The sequence below is a fragment of the Heterodontus francisci genome, chromosome 7, assembly GCF_036365525.1.
Source record: "Heterodontus francisci isolate sHetFra1 chromosome 7, sHetFra1.hap1, whole genome shotgun sequence".
NCBI classification, from domain to species: Eukaryota; Metazoa; Chordata; class Chondrichthyes; order Heterodontiformes; family Heterodontidae; genus Heterodontus; species Heterodontus francisci.
Genome location: NC_090377.1, coordinates 80,649,262 through 80,672,909, shown reverse-complemented (window position 1 = coordinate 80,672,909; position 23,648 = coordinate 80,649,262). Strand labels below are relative to the sequence as shown.

General features: G+C 40.9%; 1 protein-coding gene across 4 annotated transcripts in view; it reads left to right on the top strand.

The window, feature by feature from the left end:
- The window catches only part of sestd1 (SEC14 and spectrin domains 1), a 175,005-nt gene that overhangs the window by 97,943 nt on the left and 53,414 nt on the right, over window positions 1-23,648 (top strand). For all 4 annotated transcript variants that reach the window (XM_068035522.1, XM_068035525.1, XM_068035523.1 and 1 more), the window contains exons 8-10: window positions 6,230-6,327; window positions 17,722-17,777; window positions 20,445-20,656. In XM_068035522.1, coding sequence (XP_067891623.1) covers window positions 6,230-6,327; window positions 17,722-17,777; window positions 20,445-20,656 — 366 coding nt within the window. The remainder of the gene's footprint in view (window positions 1-6,229; window positions 6,328-17,721; window positions 17,778-20,444; window positions 20,657-23,648) is intronic.

Sequence of the window (23,648 nt, the reverse complement as noted above, 5' to 3'; positions counted from 1 at the left end):
CGCCAGCTAGGGATGCATGGCAGTGCCTCATTGATCAAAGGTTCTCCACACCACAGGAACCATTGTGGGCTTTGTACGCCACACAGCACCCTTGTTCACCTGTTGTACAGCAGTCCACATCCGCAACATCTTTGCGTCCACCATTACTGGCAGCAGAATGCTGAGCCATTGTCCATATTACTGCATCCGTGGAGACGCACATGAGTGATACTGGCATGGCAATGATGTTATTCCATACATTGGCAGTTCTGAAAGGCCAATGATGTACTAGGAGGAGCCATGATCGGTACATGCAGGCACACTTCATTCACACAATAAAAGCAACGCTCATGTTAGTGAAGATGATTTTGTTTTCGGCCTTTCTACATTGTTGTGTCACCCATGCAGACTCATTTGTGTCACAATGCTTTTTGGAAATGTTTGCGGTTGCTCCTACACAATGCCCCTTCTACTCCAGCAGCCTGACAGTAGGAAGGCTGCTGATATGATGACCCTTTGGCTGTGGATAACTTTGGCAGTCGTCCCCTGTGTGCACAAGGCCTAGAGGGCCCTGGCTTGCTGATGAGTGATGGTTCATCCCCTTCTGCCATTGGACACTTTGACACTGGATGGCCCCACAGCTACTCACCTCCTCTGCCATCTCCAGCCAGGTTGCCTTGTTCAGGCGGGAGGGCCTCTTACTATCACTGGTGAAAAGAACCTCCCATCTTGCCCACACAGCCGAGAGGAGAGTGACCACAGAGGCTTTGCTGAACTGTGGGGCCTCCCTAGAGTACCCCCTGTCATCCTCAACTTTTGGTGTGGTCCTTTAAATGCAAAGGTGACTGCACCCTGTAACTGCTTTAACTTCTGGCTGCAAGTTTGTCATGCACATGTTTGATAACTAATGCAGGACTAGTGAGAAAATCTGTGCTGTTGTCATAGTTTTTCAACTATTACACATCGACATATGTTAACGAACACTGCTTCTGCAGCAGCTGTTCATAGTTAATGGTGTCATATTTCTAGTTGGCAATGCAGCTAGAATATGCACATATTTTCCTGTTATTTTAGAAAGATCGTTTAATTGCAGTTACATATCTTTTCACATAATAGCAGAGCAATGAATACAGATTCCAAATGCATATTAGTCTGCGACTTTTCGCAGTCAGATGATTAGAAGCCCATAGTATGTAAATATTCTTCAATTGTGGTTTTATTTCTGTTGTGTATTTGCCTTTTATGGTACATTTAAGTCTCATTTGGATGCTCTAACTCCACAGCCTTCTGCATAGTCTTTTTTCTTCCCCTCACGACCTGTAACTTTAACCTTCCTCTTTCATACTTTTCTCTCTCTTGTTCTTCTAACAATTGCTTGACAGGAGCCACCTGATCATTAGCTTTTGTGTTCTTTTCCTCAATTTCTTTTCTTGACCTAATCTTTTCACATTAATCATCTTTAAACTGTCTCTGGTATGCCATAAGCCAAGCAACTTTTAGCAAACCAGGGTGGCAGGTAGTTCCTTGCATCTATTGTTTTGCTTCACACATTCCGCTTGGCATTATTCAAATCCAACCTTCATCTCAAGGTAACCTTCCTGCGTAACGCAGGCCCACCCAAAGACGCCAGTTGGAAGTCTGTCTTGTTTTAAACTCTCACTCAGGCTTAGAGTTAGTTTTGACCTGCCAATTACAAGGGAATAAACTGATGACTCACGCAAAAGATTCTTATGCTTAATGGGGTTAGTTTATTTGTACTGACGATTACAGATTTAAAATGATTACAGAAAAATTAAATGGTAACAGAACATAATTACATATTTAAGAGGTTGAGAAAAAAAGAAAAGAAAATAACAAAAAAAAGAAACTGCTTTGTAACTTTATTCCCCGCAAATGATTGCTTCAACAATATCTAGCATTAGAATGCTCAAGTATAATATCAACTAGTCATACAGTGACCCGAGGTGTCTAGCTCCCATTGATTGCAGACTTCCGAGGCTTGGTCGGGCTTCCAAAGCTCATCGGGTTTCTCCTGACTGCAATGCTGGTCTCTCGCGATTGCTATGAAGATCTCCGATGTGTTCAAACTCTTATACCCTTTTTCAGGGGATCGGCCTGTGATATTACCTTGATAGGCCACACCATCCTAGGAAGCTTCGGAAGCACAATACCCAATTATATTCTGCGCTCTTTGTTTAAACCATATGGTTTGAACTTGCTCAGAAATCTGTCCGTCTTTCTTTCACTTCAGTACTGTTCTGTTATGTGAAGCACCTTCCAGCCAATGTTCCAGAAAAATATATTTGTATTTTGCTGGAGTACTCTGCTTCATCTTATCAAAGTTGTACCGTCTTCCCAAGGCTTAGTCTTCATAAATTCAAATACCAGTGCTTCTCACTTACCTGCACTATCTGTGTTGTTTTTCATGATACCATTTGTTTTAGTCTCACAGTTCAGCAAGTTTATTTTAGAAAGACGGAAATTTGCGCAAGAGATTTTGTTTTCAATCCAGTTTGGTTCGTTAGAGGGCATGACGAGTCAAAGCTTTTTCTGTGAATTTGTTTAAAAAGGGTTTTTTGTCCTACACATTATACATGAAGTATATGAGGGGGAGTGCTTGTAATAGTAATGTTATGAAGTTTGCTAATAACAGCAAGTTGTAGGGCCAAATGACAACTATAAGGGAGACCAGTTACATTCTAAAGAATCTGATTAAGTTGATGGGACAAAGCAGGAAGATTTTCATGTGACTAGATGTAAGATCGGCCACTTTGGTAGAGAAACATGCAATTAATTTGTTTCCATTAAGGGTGGGAAACACAGGATTTGAATATGCATATCAGACTGATATTTAGATGTGAGACATGACTGCTAAAATTTCATTTTTTTCCCTAAGCCTGTATCATTTCTTCTCAGAACATACTGCCAGTAAACAATTGAAGCCAGTTTTGATTCCCGTGCTACATCTAGATCTGTTCTCTGACCTTCATAAAAACTCCATTGTTCTTAGTTTGAGAGCTGTAATTGCAATTGTCGTCTGCAATAAATTACACCATAGATAACTTAAGTATTGCTGTTCACTTTCTTTGAAAATGTAGCCTTTAAGTATAGGAGCAAGGGAGTATAGGGTACATTCTGTAAGTAACAGAGAAACCATACCAAGTTGTAAACATTCAAACTTGTTTAAATCTGGACTGGGATTCAAGGGGCATGGCAAGTGCCCTCTCCTACCCCGCCCACCCTCATCTGCATGTTGCCAGTCAACCCCTGCTCCTCTTGGCCCCACAAGGAATATAAACAAAACTTAGCTTAAGTGGTCTCTTTTGTTCAAGGGTTCTTTTCCTACTGTCACTACCAAGTCATACAGCCACAACAGTTTCTTTGTTCAGGCCACAGTTAAAATTGCAGTTGGGGCTGGATGATGTAATTGTTGGACCCAGTCTACATATTTAGGGAGGTGGCCTTGCTGCCTGTTCAGAATGGCAGGTTAAAAGTCAAACCAGAAGGATCCATGCAGGATGTCATTGGGTAAGTCACTTAGCCAATTTTAATTGCCTGCCCAGTAAAATTAAAATCATCCCTTCAGACTTCAATAGGGTCAATAGAGTTCCGAAGAAGGGTCACTGACCCGAAACGTCAACTCTGCTTCTCTTTCCACAGATGCTGCCAGACCTGCTGAGTGAATCCAGCATTTCTTGTTTTTGGGTCAATAGAGTTGTTGCTTCATCACCCTTTGTAAACAGTGGGAATTATGTTGACGTGTTATTTATATTTAAATGTAGTATGGTTGTAGGTATTTTGAAATGTTAGCCCTATCTTACAATTATACATTTAAGACATCACAACTAAAGACGCAGGCAGTCCCAAATCAACCTAGGGATGCAAAGTGGGTTGATGATGTGTCATGCTGCCTACTTTGTCTCCTTATGTTGACATACAGAAAGCATACAATTTGAAGTGCTTTAACACTGAAACAAGACCTCAACTGTGTTGAACTAAATACACTCAACTCACACATTCTCACTGGCATTCCAGCACTTCTTGTGGGACTGTCTCAAGTTGATGGATTTTCAGAAAGAAACACTTCAGGCTCCTATCACCTTGCTGATAGGAATACCTCCAGTTGGAAACATGCATTGCTTATATTATCAGAAGACATGTGCATCTCAATAGCATTAAAGAAAAAGGACCTGGCATATATTCATACCTGGTTTTGTCTCCTCTGGGAGACCATTGCAGTGTACTGTTTGGTGTATTCTGTGCCTGTGGCAAGAGTTTTTAATCTAATACGACTTTCAGTTTTTAGAGCAATGTGGATCTTTTCTTACCTCCCAACTTATATTTCTGAGAAATGCAGCCATTACCCAAGATACTACTTAGGTTGTTTTCCTTTTTGCTATCTTGGTTGTTTCATTCTCCCCTAGATTGCTCACCTGGAACTTTCCCTTGTTCATTTTAATAGCTCATTGAATTGCTTGCATTCATTGATATTTCTTCAGGGAATTCTGGTACTCTATGGGATTGTAGCCTTTCTCATTCATTCAAATTCCAAATGCAATCAGGAATTGCTCTTATTCTACAATGGAAGTATCACCAGGGACCCTGTCTCATTGCAGAGCTTGCTGACTTAGCATGCTTATTGTTCGATACATACATTGCATAGATTGCCTCACAGCTTGAAGTCCAGCATCTGTCAACAAAAAAGTAAGGTATGTTTGTACCTTTTACTGTCTTGTGCTACATGTAATAAATGTTTATACAATGTTGATGAACTGTAGCATGGGAGTTGCTGGGATTTCATTTTGTTGATTCAATCAAATTTAAAGATTTCCCAAGCTGATGAGTATAATTTAGGTAACTTAAATTTACGTTGTGCAAACTCAGTCATTCATGTCACATATGTCCTGAGTTTGAGCACCCTTATTCTGTCGTGGTTAGAATTCCAGGTGACCCGTGAACAATTCCTTATGTGCAGTGACAGGAAATAGACAAAATACCCCTGTTAAAAATTCCCTCAAATCGTCAAAGACAGCAACTTTATGTGAAGTGCAAGAGGAACATTCACAACAGTAACCATAAAGTTGGACTGATGTAATCTGTTGAGCTTTTACAGGTTAAAATACTTACGATTTAAAGAGCACAAGGGAGCTTGGAAAGCAGTTTAAAATTAAATAATACTAGTGATAAACCAATCATAAAGGCCAGTTTATTGTCCACAAGGGACCAATTATCCTTTGGAATCTTCAACTGAACAAGCACAAATAAACAATTACAGCACAGTTACAGTGAGTGAGTCCTCCTTTTCTCTCTCACTCCTGCACAATCGTTCTTTTGAGTTAAACTGTCTCCCCTGAAATTCAGCAGTTGTCCCAAATTGGAAAATTTAACAGTTTTTGAATTTTATTTTCTTTTGAACTCAACAGTTGCAAACATGTATTAAAATACAGTGGCGCAGTAGTTAGCACCGCAGCCTCACAGCTCCAGCGACCCGGGTTCAATTCTGGGTACTGCCTGTGTGGAGTTTGCAAGTTCTCCCTGTGTCTGCGTGGGTTTCCTCCGGGTGCTCCGGTTTCCTCCCACATGCCAAAGACTTGCAGGTTGATAGGTAAATTGGCCATTATAAATTTCCCCTAGTATAGGTAGGTGGTCGGGAAATATAGGGACAGGTGGGGATGTGGTAGGAATATGGAATTAGTGTAGGATTAGTATAAATGGGTGGTTGATGGTCGGCACAGACTCGGTGGGCCGAAGGGCCTGTTTCAGTGCTGTATCTCTAAATAAAAATAAAAATCAGGTTATTAATGTGTGTACCCATTGAGACATCATAAAAAGAAGCAAAACTAAACTAATTTTTATCTGAAAGAATCCACATAATAGTGAACTAACTTTAACAGTATCAAGTATGAAACACCTTTATGTCTGCAGGAATAGAAATGAAGCATTGCTCAACAAAAGCGGAAGGGATAGATCACTTAAAACACTAAGCCAATCTTGTTGACAGGTTTGCAGTGATTAAGATATGTTGTTCTTTAATATGATTTTGGTGAATCAAATAAATTTTTCAGATACCCTTTGATATTTTGCTGAATGCAAGTAGCTTAATGATGATGTAGCCAGATCATTATTGTTGAATCCAAATGATATTCTGCATCTATTCTGAGCAGGGTAGTTTTAACTTGCATATCAGTTTGAAAGGGAAATATTTTAGATCTGAATATTTTGGGGAAAATATTTTTGTTATTCAACTTAGGTCTTTGAAAAATTCACAAAGGAGTCTACATCATTGCTGGATGAACTAGCTTTAATTAACAATGGATCCGACAGAGGCAATCAACAGGAGAAAGAAAGGTAGGAAGAAAATGTGTATATGATTATTTTAGTTTTATTTAACAAATACTGTGATGTTTGTTTTTTTAATCTTCTTTATGGTCATGTGTTACAAGTGTTTCCACTTTTTGTTAAAATTTGTGAATTTATATTTTAAAACTGAAAAGGGATTCCACAGATGCTGGAACTTCAGGTGTCTATTTTTTTTAAAAAAAGGTTACTGGAAGATTTGGACTGAGTTTGAACTGTAAGCAGTTACGGGAAGGCACTTGTTTTCAAATAAAAACCCAGCAGGGGTTGTTTTGCCTTGGAGAGATGTTTACGAAGAAGTGACAAGCCAAGATTTATAGATGTCAGGAGACTGGGACTTCTGGAAAGTTTTGGTTTCATTTTGAACTGTTAAAAAGCCAGTTGGTGTTTCTGCCTGCACAGAAGAAGACAGCTCATCTCTCTCTCTAGAAAAGAAACCCTGTATTTCCAGTGTCAGATTCCTATTTCCTCCTGTATTAGAAGAAATCCTGCATGTTTGCAGAAGCCTTTGCATGTCAAATGTGTGGAACTAAAACCTTGTTGCTGCACTCCTGCTATAAGACCTATGTGGAGCCTCATTAGCTGCAGCTCATGGAAAGCCTACCCAAACTGATCATCAACATCACCTGGAAAGAACTGTTCCAGGAAGATTCTAGTGACGGTTGCCTATATGCATTTGGGACGCCTAACCAGAACAAAGGACTTCCTTCCATACCTTCTTTTCAGCCTGTTTTTTGTTTATTCCTATTTCTTTGTAACAGCTGTAAACAAAAATCCCTTTTATTATTTCCGCGGTTAACCTGTGTGTATGCGTGTGTGAGGGCTAGGATAAATAAGGGGCTTTAATGTTGCAATTTGTGTGTATGCTTTACTTTATTATTGGTTAAGACTTGGTTTATAATAAAAGGATAATTTTGTTCATTAAAGAAACCTGGTTGGTGTGTTTATTCTGTGGAAAAATAGAGTATATGATTGACTATTTCGGTAAGTGGGAAAATTTAACTATATGTTGTGACCTGTGGAGAAGTGGGACTGGAATAAACAGTGCACTCCTCCCGCCTCAGTCGTAACACGTATCTAATTACACTGTCTCAACCTCAGATTCCTTTAAGATTTCTAGTTGCCCAATTATATTTTTTCCTCTTGGATTTGAAAATGTTCTGTTAATCTTGAAAGTTATTATTCTGTTTCTTCCTGCGATATGGGTTTTGGTCTCTGTTATTTTCAGATCTATAGATGTTAAAGAATATGAGCAGGATTTTCCTCATAGGCTTCAGGACCCCGCCATTAGGCTCAAATGGCAGTTAGAAGCCTGCATTGTGTAGGGAACAGTCACTGATTTGTGATTTTTCCTGAATTGGCTAATTAGTGGCTAGAGGGCAGGCTCGTTGTCCAATTAAGGATAGCAGGTGGGCTCTCGACGCAGGAGGGCCAATAGGAGTCTCTCCAGCACAGAAGGAGCAGCAGGATGCCTTTGCAGGTAAATGAGGGAGAAGGCACCCCAAGATGGAGGTGTCATCTCACCAACCTTTTTGAATTTAAAATAAAAAATGGCCTCAGCAGCCCTCCACAGACAGGATGGCTTGCAGCAGTAGCTGAAGCCAGGCAGGAAGGAATGCCTGTAGGCCTGTCTGGAGCGCTGGCCCTCTGCTCTGCTGCCTCCAGGCAGTTACACTGTTCCCCAGTACCTCTGGGGACCTGGAGGCTGACAGGCCCTTAACTGGTTGAGTCAGCTACCTGCCGTTTGCTGGCAGGTAGTCCTGCCAGCTCCCCATCCCACCTCTGGGAAAATGGCCCGGGGAGCCAGATGGAGTTGGTGAACCGGCACGCCAGCTGGTGGCATGAAATGCTGTGCCTGCGTGTCTCCATACTTGCCCCTATCGAGGGCTAAAAATCCTCCCCTACTGATGGTGATTATGGTCTGTGACTGGGAGTCTCAGTTTTAGTTTGTTTTGTAGACTGTGGATACCATGGTGCTAGATATTGAGGGACTAACGTTTTTACCAAAACTTTTCCAGCTCAACTGACTCTAAAGGATCGGTTGTCATTGGGTGCTTGAAACAGCATTATGTAGAGGAAGGAGATCCCAGGGGAAATACTTATTTGTTTAAAGTACTAATCACAGATCTGAGTAAAACTTGTTTTTAAACAAATTACTGAACAAATTCTTCTCTGCCCATTCATAGTGGCATTCATGACTTGAAAAACTACTGTTCTTTTAAATGTATTGAGTTTGCAAATAACGTGAAGACTCCTTCCTTCCAGTGAATTGAGGTAAAAGGTATCTGAAAGATTCTTTCAAATGAAGCCTAGCTTAACTGATTCAGGAGAAACTAAGGGCTCATCATATACATAATTTATACATAGGATTATATTCGCTGGAGTTCAGAAGAGTGAGGGGGGATCTCATGGAAACCTATAAAATTCTAACAGGATTTGACAGGGTAGATGCTGGAAGGATGTTCCTGATGGTGGGGGAGTCCAGAACCAGGGGTCATAGACTAAGGATACGGGGTAAACCTTTCAGGACAGAGATGAGGAGAAATTTCTTCACCCAGAGAGTGGTGAGCCTGTGGAATTCGCTGCCACAGAAAACAGATGAGGCCAAAACATTGTATGTTTTCAAGAAGGAGTTAGATATAGCTCTTGGGTTTAAAGGGATCAAAGGGTATGGGGCGAAAGCGGGAACAGGTTACTGAGTTGGATGATCAGCCATGATCATAATGAATGGCGGAGCAGGCTCAAAGGGCCGAATGGCTTACTCCTCCTATTTTCTATGTTTCTATAAAATGTTGCCATTACATTGTATTGAGCGAATGGCAGACTTTGTCTTCTGCATTGAATAAAATTCCAGGACATTCTGGCTGAACAGTCCTTAGCATTCACCCAAGCTATCATTGGGTGAAGAAATTATCTCATCATTTTCATGTGCCAGCATGGGATAGAATTTGTGTATTGTTGTAAATGTAAATACTCGTGCAGACCTAAGTTACTGCATGTCTAATATCTGAAAAGTTACTGGAAATCTTCAAAAACATATATCTCATCCCCACCATCTGCAACTAAAATGTTAGAGGTGCTTTTGAAGGAGCCTTGGTGAGTTGCTACAGTGTATCTTGTATATGGTATACACTGCTGCCACTGTGCGCGCTGGTGGAGGGAGTGAATGTTGAAGGTGGTGGATGGGGTGCTAATTGAGTGGACTGCTTTGTCCGAATGGTGTCAAGCTTCTTGAGTGTTGTTGGAGCTGCACCCATCCAGTCAAGTGGAGAGTATTCTCTCAGACTCCTGACTTGTGCTTTGTAGATGGTGGACAGGCATTGGGTTCCTGGTTCCCTACGCATGTAGTTCACATTTAATGGCATCACGTGTCCCCTAGGTTCCCCTCACCCTAATTCTGAACCTGTATCTCTCTCCAGTTTCTCTCCCATTTTTCTCTAAGCTCAACTTGTCCATGAGACCCATGTCCTGTTCTCATGTTCTCGCTAAACTCCTAACCACCAAATTCTCCTTTCTAACCTGCAAGCCGGCTGACATCGTAAATGATTCTCTTTCCTCAGTTACTGTTCCCTCCATTTCAAACCACTATTGTGATTCCCTTCTTAGAAAGTCCACTCTTGACTTCTCTATCCTTGTAATCTACTGTCCCATCTCCAATCTACCATTCCTCTCCAAAGTCTTTGAATGTGTTGCAGCCTCCCAAATCTGTGCCAATCTGTCTGGAAACTCTCTGTTTGAATTTTGCAAGTCAGGTTTCTACCCCTACCACAGCACCAAAATGGCCCTAACTAAAGTCACAGATTACATTCTCTCTGACTCATGATGTGCTATCCCTCCTTGTCCTCCTCGACGTCCATACAGTCTTTGACATAGTCAACTGCGCCATCCTCCTCCAGTGCCCATTCTCAGTTGTTCAATTTAGTGGAGCTGCTCTTGCTTAGCTCCACTCTTACTGTTCAATTGTAGCCAGAGCATCTTCAGCAATTACTTCTTTTCTCTGCTCTGTACCTCTACCTCTGAAGTACCCCAAGGGTCTATCCTTAGCTCCCTCCCCTTTCTCACCTACATGCCTGCCCCTAGGTGACCATTCACAAACGTGGAGACAGCTTCCACATTTACACTGATAAAACTCTCCCTTTCTGCCCCCTTTCACGGCCCCTGCACCTACTCCGTGTGGTCAGACTTCTTGTTTGATATCCAGTCTTGGATGAGCCACAAAATTATTCCAAATCCATTGCCCCCCCCCCACCCACCCCACTTGTTTCAAGCTGAACCAGATTGTTCTTCACCTTGGTATCCTATTTGATTCAGAGCTTAGATTCCAACCCCATTATCCTCTTCACTATCAAAAGTTCCTTCTCCAACTCCATGACATTATCCACATCTGCCCCTATCTCTGTCCACATCTGGCCCTATCTCAGCCCAGCTAATGCTGAAACCCTTAATCTATACCTTGTCACTTCTAACGTTACTATCTGAATGATTTCCTGACTGGCCTCCAGACCTCCATCCTCTGTAAACTTCACCTCATCCAAAACTCTGCTGCCTGTATCATGTCCCACGCAAAGTCCTGTTCACCTGTCACTCCTGTCCTTGCTATTGCCTCCTGGTGCCCCAACATCTCAAATTTAAAATGATGGTCCTACTGTTTAAGTATCCTTTCATGCTTTTGCACCTTTGTGTAAGTTCTTCCAGCTGTACAAACCTCTGCCCCTCTGGATTCTCTGTTCCTCTTACTCTGGCCTGTTATGCACCCCATTTCCCTTTGCCTCACCATGTCACCTGGCCCCAAGCTCTGAAAAACCCATTCTCAACCCCTTTGCCTCTCCACCTCCCTCTCTTACTTTAAGACCCTTCTTAAATCTTGCTATTTGCCCCTTCATGTATTTCCTCCTTTGGTTCAGCTTCCATTTTATTTGATTACACCTCTGTGAAGAACCTTGAATTGCTTTTTTATATTAAAGGCACCGTATAAATACAGATTTTAGTTGTTGCCAAGCAAGCCACTCAGTTGTTAAGACCGAAGACCTTCCACTACTTACTCAGGGAATAGGTAGTATGTCTGGCCTTAACCCCATCATCCACATTCCGAGAATTAAAAAAAAGGTAAAAGCACTATCAGAATTGCAATAAGAGTTTAAAAAGCCTCAGATTCGTCAAATTGAGCAAGTGGATCAGCTCCCTCCATGTCATGCTCAGTGACCGCATATTAAGGGCTGAATTTTACAGGCCCTCCGCGTCAGGGGTCATGAGGGTGGGGCCTGGAAAATTCTTCTGGGAGAGGCCTGCCATGACAACACCGAGAAGGCTCCACCACATTTTACCAGCAGCAGCGAGGCCTCGGTGCGGCTTCCCTGCCACACGGTGACAGAGCCCTCATTTGTATATTATAATAAATGCTAAATAACTTACCTGGACTGTGTGGCTGTCCCATGGCAATATTCCGGCCAGTGGCCAGAAGTTCCGTGCCGTTGGATCCCCGTTTGGGGAACCGAGGAGGGAGGAGTGTAATTCTCAGGGTCGGCGGTGGTGGGGATAATGGGGAGAACTATTGTTGTTGGTTGTGGGGATGATGGGAAGGGGTTGAGGGTCGAAGCTGCTGAAGTCGGGTGGGGGAAGTTCAGAATATCAAAAAGTTTTTTTGGGGGGATATGTCAAATTATTAAATGAAGACTCAGTGGGGGGGGGTGGAGAGGGGAATCATAGTAAAATTAAAAGTATTCTGCAGTTTTCTTTGAAACGGGACCTTTAAAAATTTAAATGAGACTGAATGACCTGAAGTTTTTAAAAAATGTCGCTGGCGTCTGCGCGGTGGCACCAGTTGTCGCTGCCGAGGGCGGAGTGGACGCCCCTCTACATCATCGGGGCAGCCACCCCGCCGCCTCCATTTAATTTAAATGAGCCTCCGCGCGAAATATCGCAGGGGCTCAGTGACGGCGCATCCGCGCAGGAAGAACACTGACATCAGAGCGTGCCGCCACGATTTGTGGCGCACTGATAAAATTCAGCCCTGATTGTCAACAGCTTGAACCTTGTTTGACCAAGGTTTGCTCCCCTCTCACAGACCATTAGGGCTGATTGTCTCTCATAACTTCAGTGGAAGAGTTGCAGTAATTTTTCTAGGGTTTCCACTGCTCCTTGGAAGTTACAACAGGCAAATGGGAGAACTCCCACAGAAATTAATTTCCATTATGTTCAGAGCTACCTATGGCTTTAGATATGCAGCATTTTCCAAGATTCGCTCTTCTCAAACAGCCTGCAGCAGTGAAAGTATGAAGTCATTTAGATAATTTTCTTTTTTCAGAGTAGTTTTAATCGGTTTATTCACTGCTATATCCTGGGTTTTACTGGGAATCAGTACTGGGTATATTCTGGGTTTTTTTGTTGTTTTCTTTTAAGGGAATGTATCTGACAGAATTCAGGGTGAGAACATTTTGCATTAGGCAGAGTGCCAGGTCCAACAGTCCAAACCAGTCTTAGAACATTGTTATCCACTTTTTAGGATGTACTTCCACAAATGTTCCTTGGAAATCTTTTCATAAACACCGTCTTCTTAAATTTATACATTAGCAGGTAATGTAGTTTAATTTATCATACAGACAAACATTATAGTGAACTGCAACCTGTCGTAATGATGGAAATCTATCTGACACCCTCTAAAATACTGGTATATTTGTATGGGATATTAAGTATCATCAACAACAGTAACAACAGCTTGCATTTAGATAGCGCCTCAGCATGGTTAAACAGCCCAAGATGCTTCACAGGAGCAATATCAAAATTTGACTCTAAGCCATGTAAGGAGATATTAGGACAGATGCCTGGTCAATGAGGTAGTTTTTAAGGAGAGTTCTAAACGAGGAAAGAGAGGTAGGGAGGTGGAGAAGGTTAGGAATTTCTAGAGTTTAGGGCCTCGGCAGTTGAAGGCGCGGCTGCCAATTGTGGAGCAATTAAAATTGAGGATGCACAAAAGACCAGAATTGGAGGAGTGCATATAACTCAGAGGGTTGTAGTGCTGGAGGTGGTTACAGAGATAGGAAGGCTTGAGGCCATGAAGGGATTTGAAAACAAGGATGAGAATTTTAAAACGGACGCGTTGCTTAACTGGGCACCAACATAGATCAATGAGCACAAGGGTGAAGGGTGAACAGGACTTAGAATCATTCAAGTCATAGAGTCATTTATTTACGACATGGTGCAAGTTAGAGTATGGACAGAAGGATTTTCATGGTTTCTAATGCAGGACAGTTTGAAATTGTTATTTTGCACTGCTCCAATACGAAATCTTGAAACTTCAGTTAATTTTCAAAGTCAAAATTTAAGATTTATGTGATGCAAATGCACCATCTAATATCATTTTGCCACAGGAATTATTCCTCAAAAACATTAAATGATATGCTTTACTATTTAGCCAGAGCTACAGCTTTCAGTTTTTTTTGATCATGCTGGCACTAGCTCGTCCTTCTTAACTCTCACTGACCCACACCATAAGCCTTTTTCCAGTTCAAGCAAAGCTGTTGACCATTTGTGTTTAACTGCTTGTTTTTCATACGATTCTCTCCGATTCTTTTTTCAGAACCTCACCACAATTACATTTTAGCTTCATTCACATATCCCATTTTTCAGATCCAATATCCTTGACCTTGATTAGAGTAAAAATTCACAAAAGATTAACATATTCACTGGAACTTTCAGCTTCAGGGGGGATGTAAAACGGGTTGTATTGGATTGGTTGCCTGTTAGAGTATTTCCAGCACAAAAACAGACCATTCGGCTCAACAGGTCCATGCTGGTGTTTGTGCTGCACATGAGCCTCCTCCCACTTTTCTTCAAACCCCATCATATGAACATATCATTTAGGAGCAGGATTTGGCCACTCTACTCCTCGAGCTTGCTCCACCATTGAATAGGATCATGGCTGATCTGATTGTAACCTCAACCCCACTTTCCCGCCTACCCCCGATAACTTTTCATCCCTTATCAAGAATCTATACCTCTGCCTTAAAAATATTCAAAGACTCTGCTTCCACTGCCTTTTGAGGAAGAGAGTTCCAAAGACACTCAACCCTCTGAGAGAAAAAAATTCTTCTCGTCTCTGTCTTAAATGGGCGACCCCTTATTTTTAAACATTGTCCTCTAGTTCTAGATTCTCCCACAAGGGCAAACATCCTTTCCACATCCACCCTATCAAGACCACTCAGGATCTTATATGTTTTAATCAAGTCAGCTCTTACTCTTCTCAAGTCCAGCAGATACAAGCCTAGCCTGTCCAACCTTTCCTCATAAGACAACTTGCCCATTCCAGCTATTAGTCTAGTATACCTTTCTTGAACTGCTTCCAATGCATTTACATCCTTCCTTAAATAAGGAGACCAATACGGTGCATAGTACTCCAGATGTGGGGTTACCAATGCCCTGTATAACTGAAGTATAACCTGTCTACTTTTGTATTCAGTTCACCTTGCAATAAATGATAACATTCTATTAGCTTTCCTAATTACTTGCTGAACCTGCATACTCACCTTTTGTGATTCATGCACTAGAACACCCAGATGTCTCTGCATCTCAGAGCTCTGCAATTTCTCACCATTTAAATAATATGCTTCTTGTTTATTCTTCCTGCCAAAATGGACAATTTCACGTTTTCCCACATTATACTCCATTTGCCAAATCTTTGTCCACTCACTTAAACTATCTATATCCCTTTGTAGCCTCCTTATGTCCTCCTCACAACTTGCTTTTCTATCTATCTTTGTGTCATCAGCATCAACATATTCTTCTATCCCTTTTGTCTTGACGTGTTTATCTAGCTTCCACTTGGTCACGTGACTAACCTGCTGGCCAACTTGGGGAGTTTTTTGAATTGTACAGACAGTTTGAACTCAGAGAGACTGTTCGCTCCTGGACTGAGAAGACCTCTCCTGTCTGCTCCCGTCTCTTTCTCACAAGCCTCTGGACCCACTGAAGACACATGAACCTTGAGAGAAAAGTCTCCTATGTCAAAGAAGGTTTAAGAAGGATACTGGACCCCAACGAAAAGCAAGATCTACCTACAATCAAGGAGTCTCCAGCGAGTTCGAAGAACAGTAACCAAAACAATCTTCAGATATTGCCTCAAACTTTTCCACTTTATTTCTTCTGCTCTTTTCTGTCTCTATCTGCATGTGTGTATCGCGTATGCATGCTAGCGTGGGTGGGCCGCATATCCTGAGGCGTAAACCGAATTAGAGTTTAAGTTTAATAAAGTTCAGCCTCACAGCTCCAGCGACCCAGGTTCAATTCTGGGTACTGCCTGTGTGGAGTTTGCAAGTTCTCCCTGTGTCTGCGTGGGTTTCCTCCGGGTGCTCCGGTTTCCTCCCACATGCCAAAGACCTGCTGGTTGATAGGTTAATTGGCCATTATAAATTGCCCCTAGTATAGGTAGGTGGTAGGGAAATATAGGGACAGGTGGGGATGTGGTAGGAATATGGAATTAGTGTAGGATTAGTATAAATGGGTGGTTGATGGTCGGCACAGACTCGGTGGGCCGAAGGGCCTGTTTCAGTGCTAAACTAAACTAAACTAAACCTTTCTTCTTTGAAACTAAGAAAACCTGTTTGGCTGGTTTCTTTCCCTTACAATTGGAAAGCAGTGAACAAGGATTCACCAAGGGGGAGCTAGAAGCACGGTGTGTTTAAAATTAAGCCCTGGTATGGTAAGACGAGGTGAAGGCTGAGACCTTCTCACCTGGTCATAACAGTGACTCCCTTGTATTGCAGCCCCGAGTTCTGGTCTTGCCTGCAAATGGAAACATATTCTCTACGTTTAACCCATCAAACCCTTTAATAATCTTGAAGATGTCTATCAGGTCATCCCTCAGTCTTTTCTAGAGAAAAGAACCCCACCCTGTTCAATCTTTCCATTGGAAAGGAAAATCGAGTAGGGTGTTTAATGGCTAGTCAATCCGATGTTGCCCATTTTACACCCACACCAATGATGAAAGTTCTGCCCATTATTTTGAGTCTTCTAAAAGTATGTGTTACAGTGTGCAGTGTTTTAATTTTAACCCATCTAAATTACCTTGTGTCTGGCAGTTGGCTGATGCTAAGCCTGTTGCTAGTTAGCAACAGATAAAAGTCTAGACAGTTTTCACAAGTAGTATTTAATAGTAATAATGTGGTTCCCTTAATGAAAATCATTACAGGCCAAGGCCAATAATAATAAAGCAATGCTCCAGATATATTCTAATACAGATGGGTATAAAGCCGTACCTAAATGAGTTTGGTGTCAGATGACAGAATATGTTCCATAAGCATGGTACTAGAATATAATAAAAATAAAATGCAATGAATTATCAGTTATAAATTATTCAGTCTGGATTGTACTTTTATAAGTGAAACTGAATACTATTCTAGAGTAGAACATCATTGTTTTAAGAAAAGACCACTAGTTCCAATGAGCCCATTTGTTTATCATGAACTAACCCAACCTATGCACCTTCTCATCATATCCCTCATTCGCTTCTCTTCAGGCGCATCCAATTGTATTTCAAAAACTCATATTGTTTGCTTCAATGGATTTTTCTGTTAAGTTAAACCTCAACATATTGATGAAAGGGTTCCATATGATTCATTTTTATACTTCTTCCTAATTTTGAACTTGTTCAATGATAAACAGTTTGCATGGATCACAAAGAAAAATGAAAATGCTGGCAATGCCCAGCTGTTCCATCAGCAGGTGAAAAGATGGATTAACATTTTGGATGGAGACCCCTCTATATAGTGTTAACTTCCTTCAGATGTTGACAGACTCACTGCGTCTTCAGTTTGCCTAATTTATTTTTGTCAATTCTCATCATAATCTTTAAACTTCAGTTGGTTGATGGGTATGCAGTATATTGGGAAATGTATGTGCGGTATTCTTGAACCTTTGATCCATTCCAGAAAAGTTTTTAAAAAACTAAGCTTCAGTGTATGCAAATAGTACCACATGCAATTGTGCCTTCTCAGGATCTCTTGCAGACATATGATTGTACTAATTTAAATTCTTAGTCTTAGTATATTTTCAGACTTAAGCCAAGGGTTTTAAACAAAGAAAATATAGATGCCTGATTTGATGTATCTCGAATTGAGGTACAATGTTTACTTTCACTGAGGCCTGGGTCAACTTGTGAAGTACAGAAGAAATGATACAGTACCAATCGTTGCCACTAGATGGGTTTGTACTATGCACAGATATCCAAGGGTAAACTAAGGTAATATTGCAGTAATATAGTGCTAACTCAACCCATGTAAAATGTTGAAGAATCCAAATTTTATTTTTAAGTTCCGCAACTGCTGTGTCTGTGATTTTGTTTTGCCCCTTTTATGGCATCTAGATAGTTTAACATTTTGTTTATTTTTATAGGCCTGTGGAATACAGTTTCCTTCCTTCTGTGGATCCAGAAACAGTTTTACAAACAGGTAGCTTTTGTAATAAATATAAGAGTTTGAAAATATTTTAATTGCCATAGAAAATACTAAATGTAATTATGCATTGAGCTTTTTAAACTGATCAATTCTGTAAAATTTGATCTAAGTCGTATCTCTGCTTCTGTTTTAGATCTTTTGCGCATAGGGTAGCAACTTAAATACCAGTGCCACTTACAAAAAATGATTTCACTTATTTTCCTCCAATAGAATAATACACTTATGTGTCATATGTATATATTAGCATTGTGATATTGGACTTCTGACATTTTTAAAAGGAGGAACTCCATGTTCCTGCACAAGTATCCACGAAACACAATTATCACATCAATTACAGTGGCCACATTTTTTAGAACATCCCCATTTTTTTTGGCAATTAAATAGTTTGTTTATTATTCATGTATCTTCCAAAAATAAGAATTGGGTCATTATTACAAATGGGGACATTTGCTGTACCTGCTGCCATGCTCCAGCAATGTCTGTCCCAACTCCTCCATTTTTGGTTCCTGCTGGCAGCATTGTTTTACTGCTGTTAATCAATAGAAAAAAATTACATTTCATATCAGCATTGATTAAGGATTCAGTTCATAGTCAGAACAGATTTGTTCTGATTCCTCTACTGTTCTGTTAAATGTTTACATTTCCTCACACTGCAACATTTTCTTCCGATTTTCCGAGGTGTATTTGGTTCCATACAGATTATGCTGTTGTGATGCATTTATGGTGACAGGTGTTCATCTCCAGCGTTTTCTTTGTCTTCCAAAGAAGCAAAATTTAAGAATAGCATGCTGGTTTCTGTCAGAGAAGGCTCCTCAAATTTCCAGGGATCTCTGTGCTTCATGAACTTGCTAACCTCGAGTAAAAGTTTGAACATAAGCTTCTGGTCCAGCGCTATCAATTGTACACAACCCATCCCAATACTGGCTATGTTACTTTGAGTAAAACTTTAAGCTTAGACCTCTGATGCAGCACTATCAATTTGTATGCAATCCATCCCAATACAGGCTATGTTATATCTATACTTAGAATGAAAAAAGCCCATCAGGCCTGTTCTGCTCATTTTCTTGCTGAATTCAACTCCATGTGTCCTTCCTTTCCCCCAGGCGTAGAATAAGTGGGGCTTGAGAAGTTTATAAGGTCTCAGCCATGGTTCAGGTGGTAGCACTCACCTCTGTATCAGAAAGCTGTGGATTCAAGTCCCACTCCACGAATGAAGTACAAAAACCTAGGCTGTGCAGTATTGAGGGAGTGCTGCAGTAATCGGCATTGCCATCTTTAGGGTGAGACTTTAAACTGAGGTCCCATCTGTTTTCTCGGGTGGAAGTAAAAGATTCCATGAAACTATTTTGAAGAAGAGCGGGGGAGTTATTCCCAGTGTCCTGGCCAATATTTATCCCTCAATCAACACCATGAAAACAGATCTTCTGGTCATTATCACAATACTGTTTGTGAGAACTGGCTGTGTGCAAATTGACTTCTGCGTTTTTTACATTACAACAGTGACTACACTTCAAAAATATTTCATTGGTTGTAAAGCACTTTGGGATTTCCTGAGATCATGAAAGCTGCTCTATAAATGCAAGTCTTTTTTCCTTATAATCTCCATAAACATTCTTAGTGGAGCAGAGTTTGACTTTTTCTGGTGCCTGAATGGTTTTTGATTTTCTAGCCAATCTCCTTTGTATTTAACTTGCTCACAGGTTAATGGAGGCTTTATTTTAAATAAGGCTCACTATATTCTTCATTGTGCTCTGATCCAAATTGCCACTATGACACCTCTGCTTTTGTGGTATAGTTTATCAAGTTTGATGAAGTGTTGGGAGAGTGGGCTGAATTCTTTATTGTTGATGCCTGAAACTTTCTGTAGTATAAATGGGGCATTTGCATGATGTAATATGAACACTCAAATCCAAATAATATTTGAATTGTATTGTTACTCATGTACTAAATGAAGTTACTTTTTTTTCCAAAATATACTTATTCATAAAAATCTGTTTAAAAAAATGCATTGCAAAACAGTTCCAAAAAGCACCAAGTCAAACAATGCAAAGAGTGCAAAGGAGATCAGTTTCCTTCAATACAGGAGTGAGTTGCCTCACAACCCTTCCATTTCATTTTACATGCCATGTACATTTTATAGCAAACAAATATTTTCTGGATACAGTTTGAGGGGTTTTCCATGGATCCAGCCCCTCAGTTCACCTTGGTGAGGGGAGCCTTACACAGTGGTCTTTCCCCATTGAGCCTTTGCTGGAATTGCCCCAAGCTTTAGTGCGTGTAAATGAAGTCACAAATGTGCGAATCCTAATCACCCAAACAAGTACTTTCTTAGTTTGGCATTAAGCATTAAGATGTCAGATTCTTCTGAGTGCTCCTTTAGGTCAGTCTCTGTAGTATCTCAGTAGTAGGAGTTTACATAACAAGACTTTATTACCAATTGGATTTGTGGTACTATCTGTGTTATGCACATAAAGCAGCAGTCATTTTGCTCACATCTGTGCCTGAGAAAATATTCCCTTTGATCAAACAGATGCCTATTAACTATCTATTTAAAAGTTTCATCTTTCAGTTTTGAAGTGAGAGATGCTTGCACCAGTGGCACATAGTATAGAGATTGCATTATGATTTGGTATTTAAATATTTTCTGGCATTACTCAAAAGGTCATGAACTACTATCAGAATTGCAACAGCGCCGCTTTAATGGGTTAGAAGGAGGTATGTCATGGTCCCCAATGGATGACGAATTGTTGGCTCAACCCAAAGTAGTGAAACTATTGGATTCTCTACGAGAACAATACACTCGATACCAAGAAGTCTGCAGACAGCGTAGTAAACGTACTCAACTTGAGGAGATACAACAAAAGGTTATGCAGGTGAGCAATAATTCTGAATGTTATGCACATTTTTACAAATTGTAATGGTTTGATCTAAAGACTACTGTGCTCACTACTTGTGGAATTGAGTGCTACAGGCCAGAAAGATTGCAGATATGTGCTGGCTTACTTACTTTTATCTAGGTTAACAGTAGCGGTACTGCAATTGTCCTTGGGGTTCCCTGAGTTAGGGAGGGGAGCAATTAGCAAGTGTGTCAGCCATGCCTCTGAGTCAAAAGATTGTTATTTCAAGCCCTACTTTAAAGACTTGAGTACATATTCTGGATTGGTATTTCAGTGTAATCTAAGAGAATGCTGCACTGTTGAAAATCCCATCTTTCAGAAAAGATGTTAAACTAAAGCTTCTCAGCTGCATGTAAAAAACAAAATCCATGGCACTATTTGAAGAACAGCAGGGGAGTTACTGGCCAGCATCTACTCCTCAACTGACAAAATGAAAAATCGATTATCTAATCATTTATCTCATTGCTATTTGTGTGATCTTGCTGTATGCACACTGGCTGCAGCGTTTCCCGACATACAGCAGTGACTTCAAAAAAAATTACTTAATTGGCTGTAAAGTGCTTTGGAACGTCCTGAGATCATGAAAGGCAGTACATAAATAATTCTTTCTTTCTTTCTCATTGCTGATCCTTATCCAGTGAGTCCTGAGGGAGCATGTGCATTTGTAGACTTCAGGTAAAGGATTTGATTGTGGTGTTTCCACATGGTGAAATAGTCTACGATCGTTTCCTTTCCAGGTTCATAAAAAGGGCCTTTGGGCAATGTTAATGGTGGCTGGTGACACAGAAGGCATGGCCGCCAGACTTGCTAATTGCTCCCCTCCCTAACTCGGGGAACCCCAAGGACAATTGCAGTGAAAATCAGGGCTCTGAAAAAGGTCAGAATTGGAGGAGAGCAAACATCTTGGAGGGTTGTAAGGCTGGAGGAGGTTACAGAGATGGGGAGGGACAAGGCCATGGAAGATTTTTAAAACAAAGATGAGAATTTCAAAATTAAGACATTGCTGGACCTGGAGCCAATGTAGGCCAGTGAGCACAGAGTTGATGGGTGAATGGGACTTGGTGCGAATCATAGAATTTTACAACGCTGAAGAAAGCCATTCAGCTCAATGCACATGTGCTGGCTCACTGAAAGAGCTCTCCATTTAGTTCCATTCCCTGCCCATTTCCTATATTCTTAATTCTTTTAAATGATATATTTGTCCATTTCCCTTTTAAAAGCTAGAATGATTTGTGTTTTATTGCTGTTTCTAGTAGAGTATTACGTGTCGCAACAACCTGCTGCATAAAGAATTTCTCCTAACCTCTCCATTCTTTTGGTGAAGATCCTTAAATTCATGTCCTCTTATGACCTCTCCTTCAAATTTTTATCCAATTTTCTTTAAAAGGCTGCAATGGTTTCCACCTCAACCATTCCCTGAGGCAAAGTATTCCATGCTGTAACAGCCCTTTATGTAAAAAGATCTCTCTTAACTACTCTTGTCACTTTCTCGGTGCCCATTTTAAATTGATCATCTCTCGTCAAAAGGTCTCCAACCAGAGGAAATCGCCTTTCCCTATTCACTGTATCAAAACCCTTCATAATTTTAAAATCTCGTTAACCTTCTCTGCTCTCGTAAGTCCTATCTTTTATCAGAGATATAGTTTCCCATCCCTGCGATCATCTAGTGAATCTATTCTGCTCCATCTCTATGGCTTTAATGTCCTTTTTAAAAAAGTGAAAGTCTTTAATTTCTGTAATGTCTTTCATGACCTCAGGATGTCCCAAAGTGCTTTACAGACAATTAATATTTTTGAAATGCATTTACCGTTGTAAGAAACGCGACAGCCAATTTGTACACAGCAAGCACCAACAACCAGCAATGTGATAAAGACCAGATGATCTGTTCCTATGATGTTGATTGAAAGATAAATATTGGCCAGGACATTAGGAATAATTTCCCCTGCTCTTTTTCAAAGTAGCACCATGGGCTCTTTTATGTCCACCTGCGAAAGCAGACAGGGCCTCAGTTTAATGTCTCATCTGAAAAATGGCACCCCTGACAGTGCAGAACACCCTTAGTACTGCACTGGAGAGTCAGCCTCAATTTTTGTTTTGAAGTCTCTGGCGTGGGATTTGAACTCACAACTTTCAGACTCAGAGGCAAGACTGCTACCAACTGAACCACAGTTAACATTGCTAGTGCGGTGCCCAAAGCTGCATACAGTACTCTAACTTGGCACAATTAATGCTTTATATCAACATATCATACTTTACTCTTGTATTCTGTGCTTCTACTTATAAAAATCAAAATGTCGTCGTCCTTTTTGTGGCTTTACCTACCTGTACTTGCACTTTCAGGATTATTATGTATTTGAAACCATAGATCTGTGCTTGTTCACATCCTTCAGTGTCTTTCCATTCCTGGATTTTTGCTCCTGAAACACAATGGGTGTAATTCTATGGGCTGTGCAAGAGCGAATTTGGTGACGTGACGGGTGATATAATTAGGCGGGAGGTGTTTATTCAGATTCCCCATGGCAGGATATTGTGGAAGAATTAAGTTGGCGGCGGGTTTGTGGAATTCCAGGGTTCCTGCAGCACAGTGGCGGATTGCAGCTTTGCATTCATTTAAATAAAATGAATATTCATTACCCTACGCATAGTTACAATTTAGTCCTGCCTGCCAGATTAAGTGAACAGTGAGCGATATTCCCGTGCCACCTGGCTCACAATTGTTTTATCATGGCTTGCAGCAGTCGGATTTGTGCAGTTGAGTCTCAGGTCTGTACTCTTCTCTCTTTAACTCATTCGCTAAACGAATACCAACATTGGAATGGACGTTTGTCTCCAGGCCAGCATTGGAATGGATGTTACCCTCCACACCAGCATTAGAATGGATGTTTGCCTCCAGGCTTGGCACCAGCAAGAGTGAATCTTCTCAGGGGATGGCGGTGAAGGCATGGTGGGGGCTACATGGAGAAGCAGG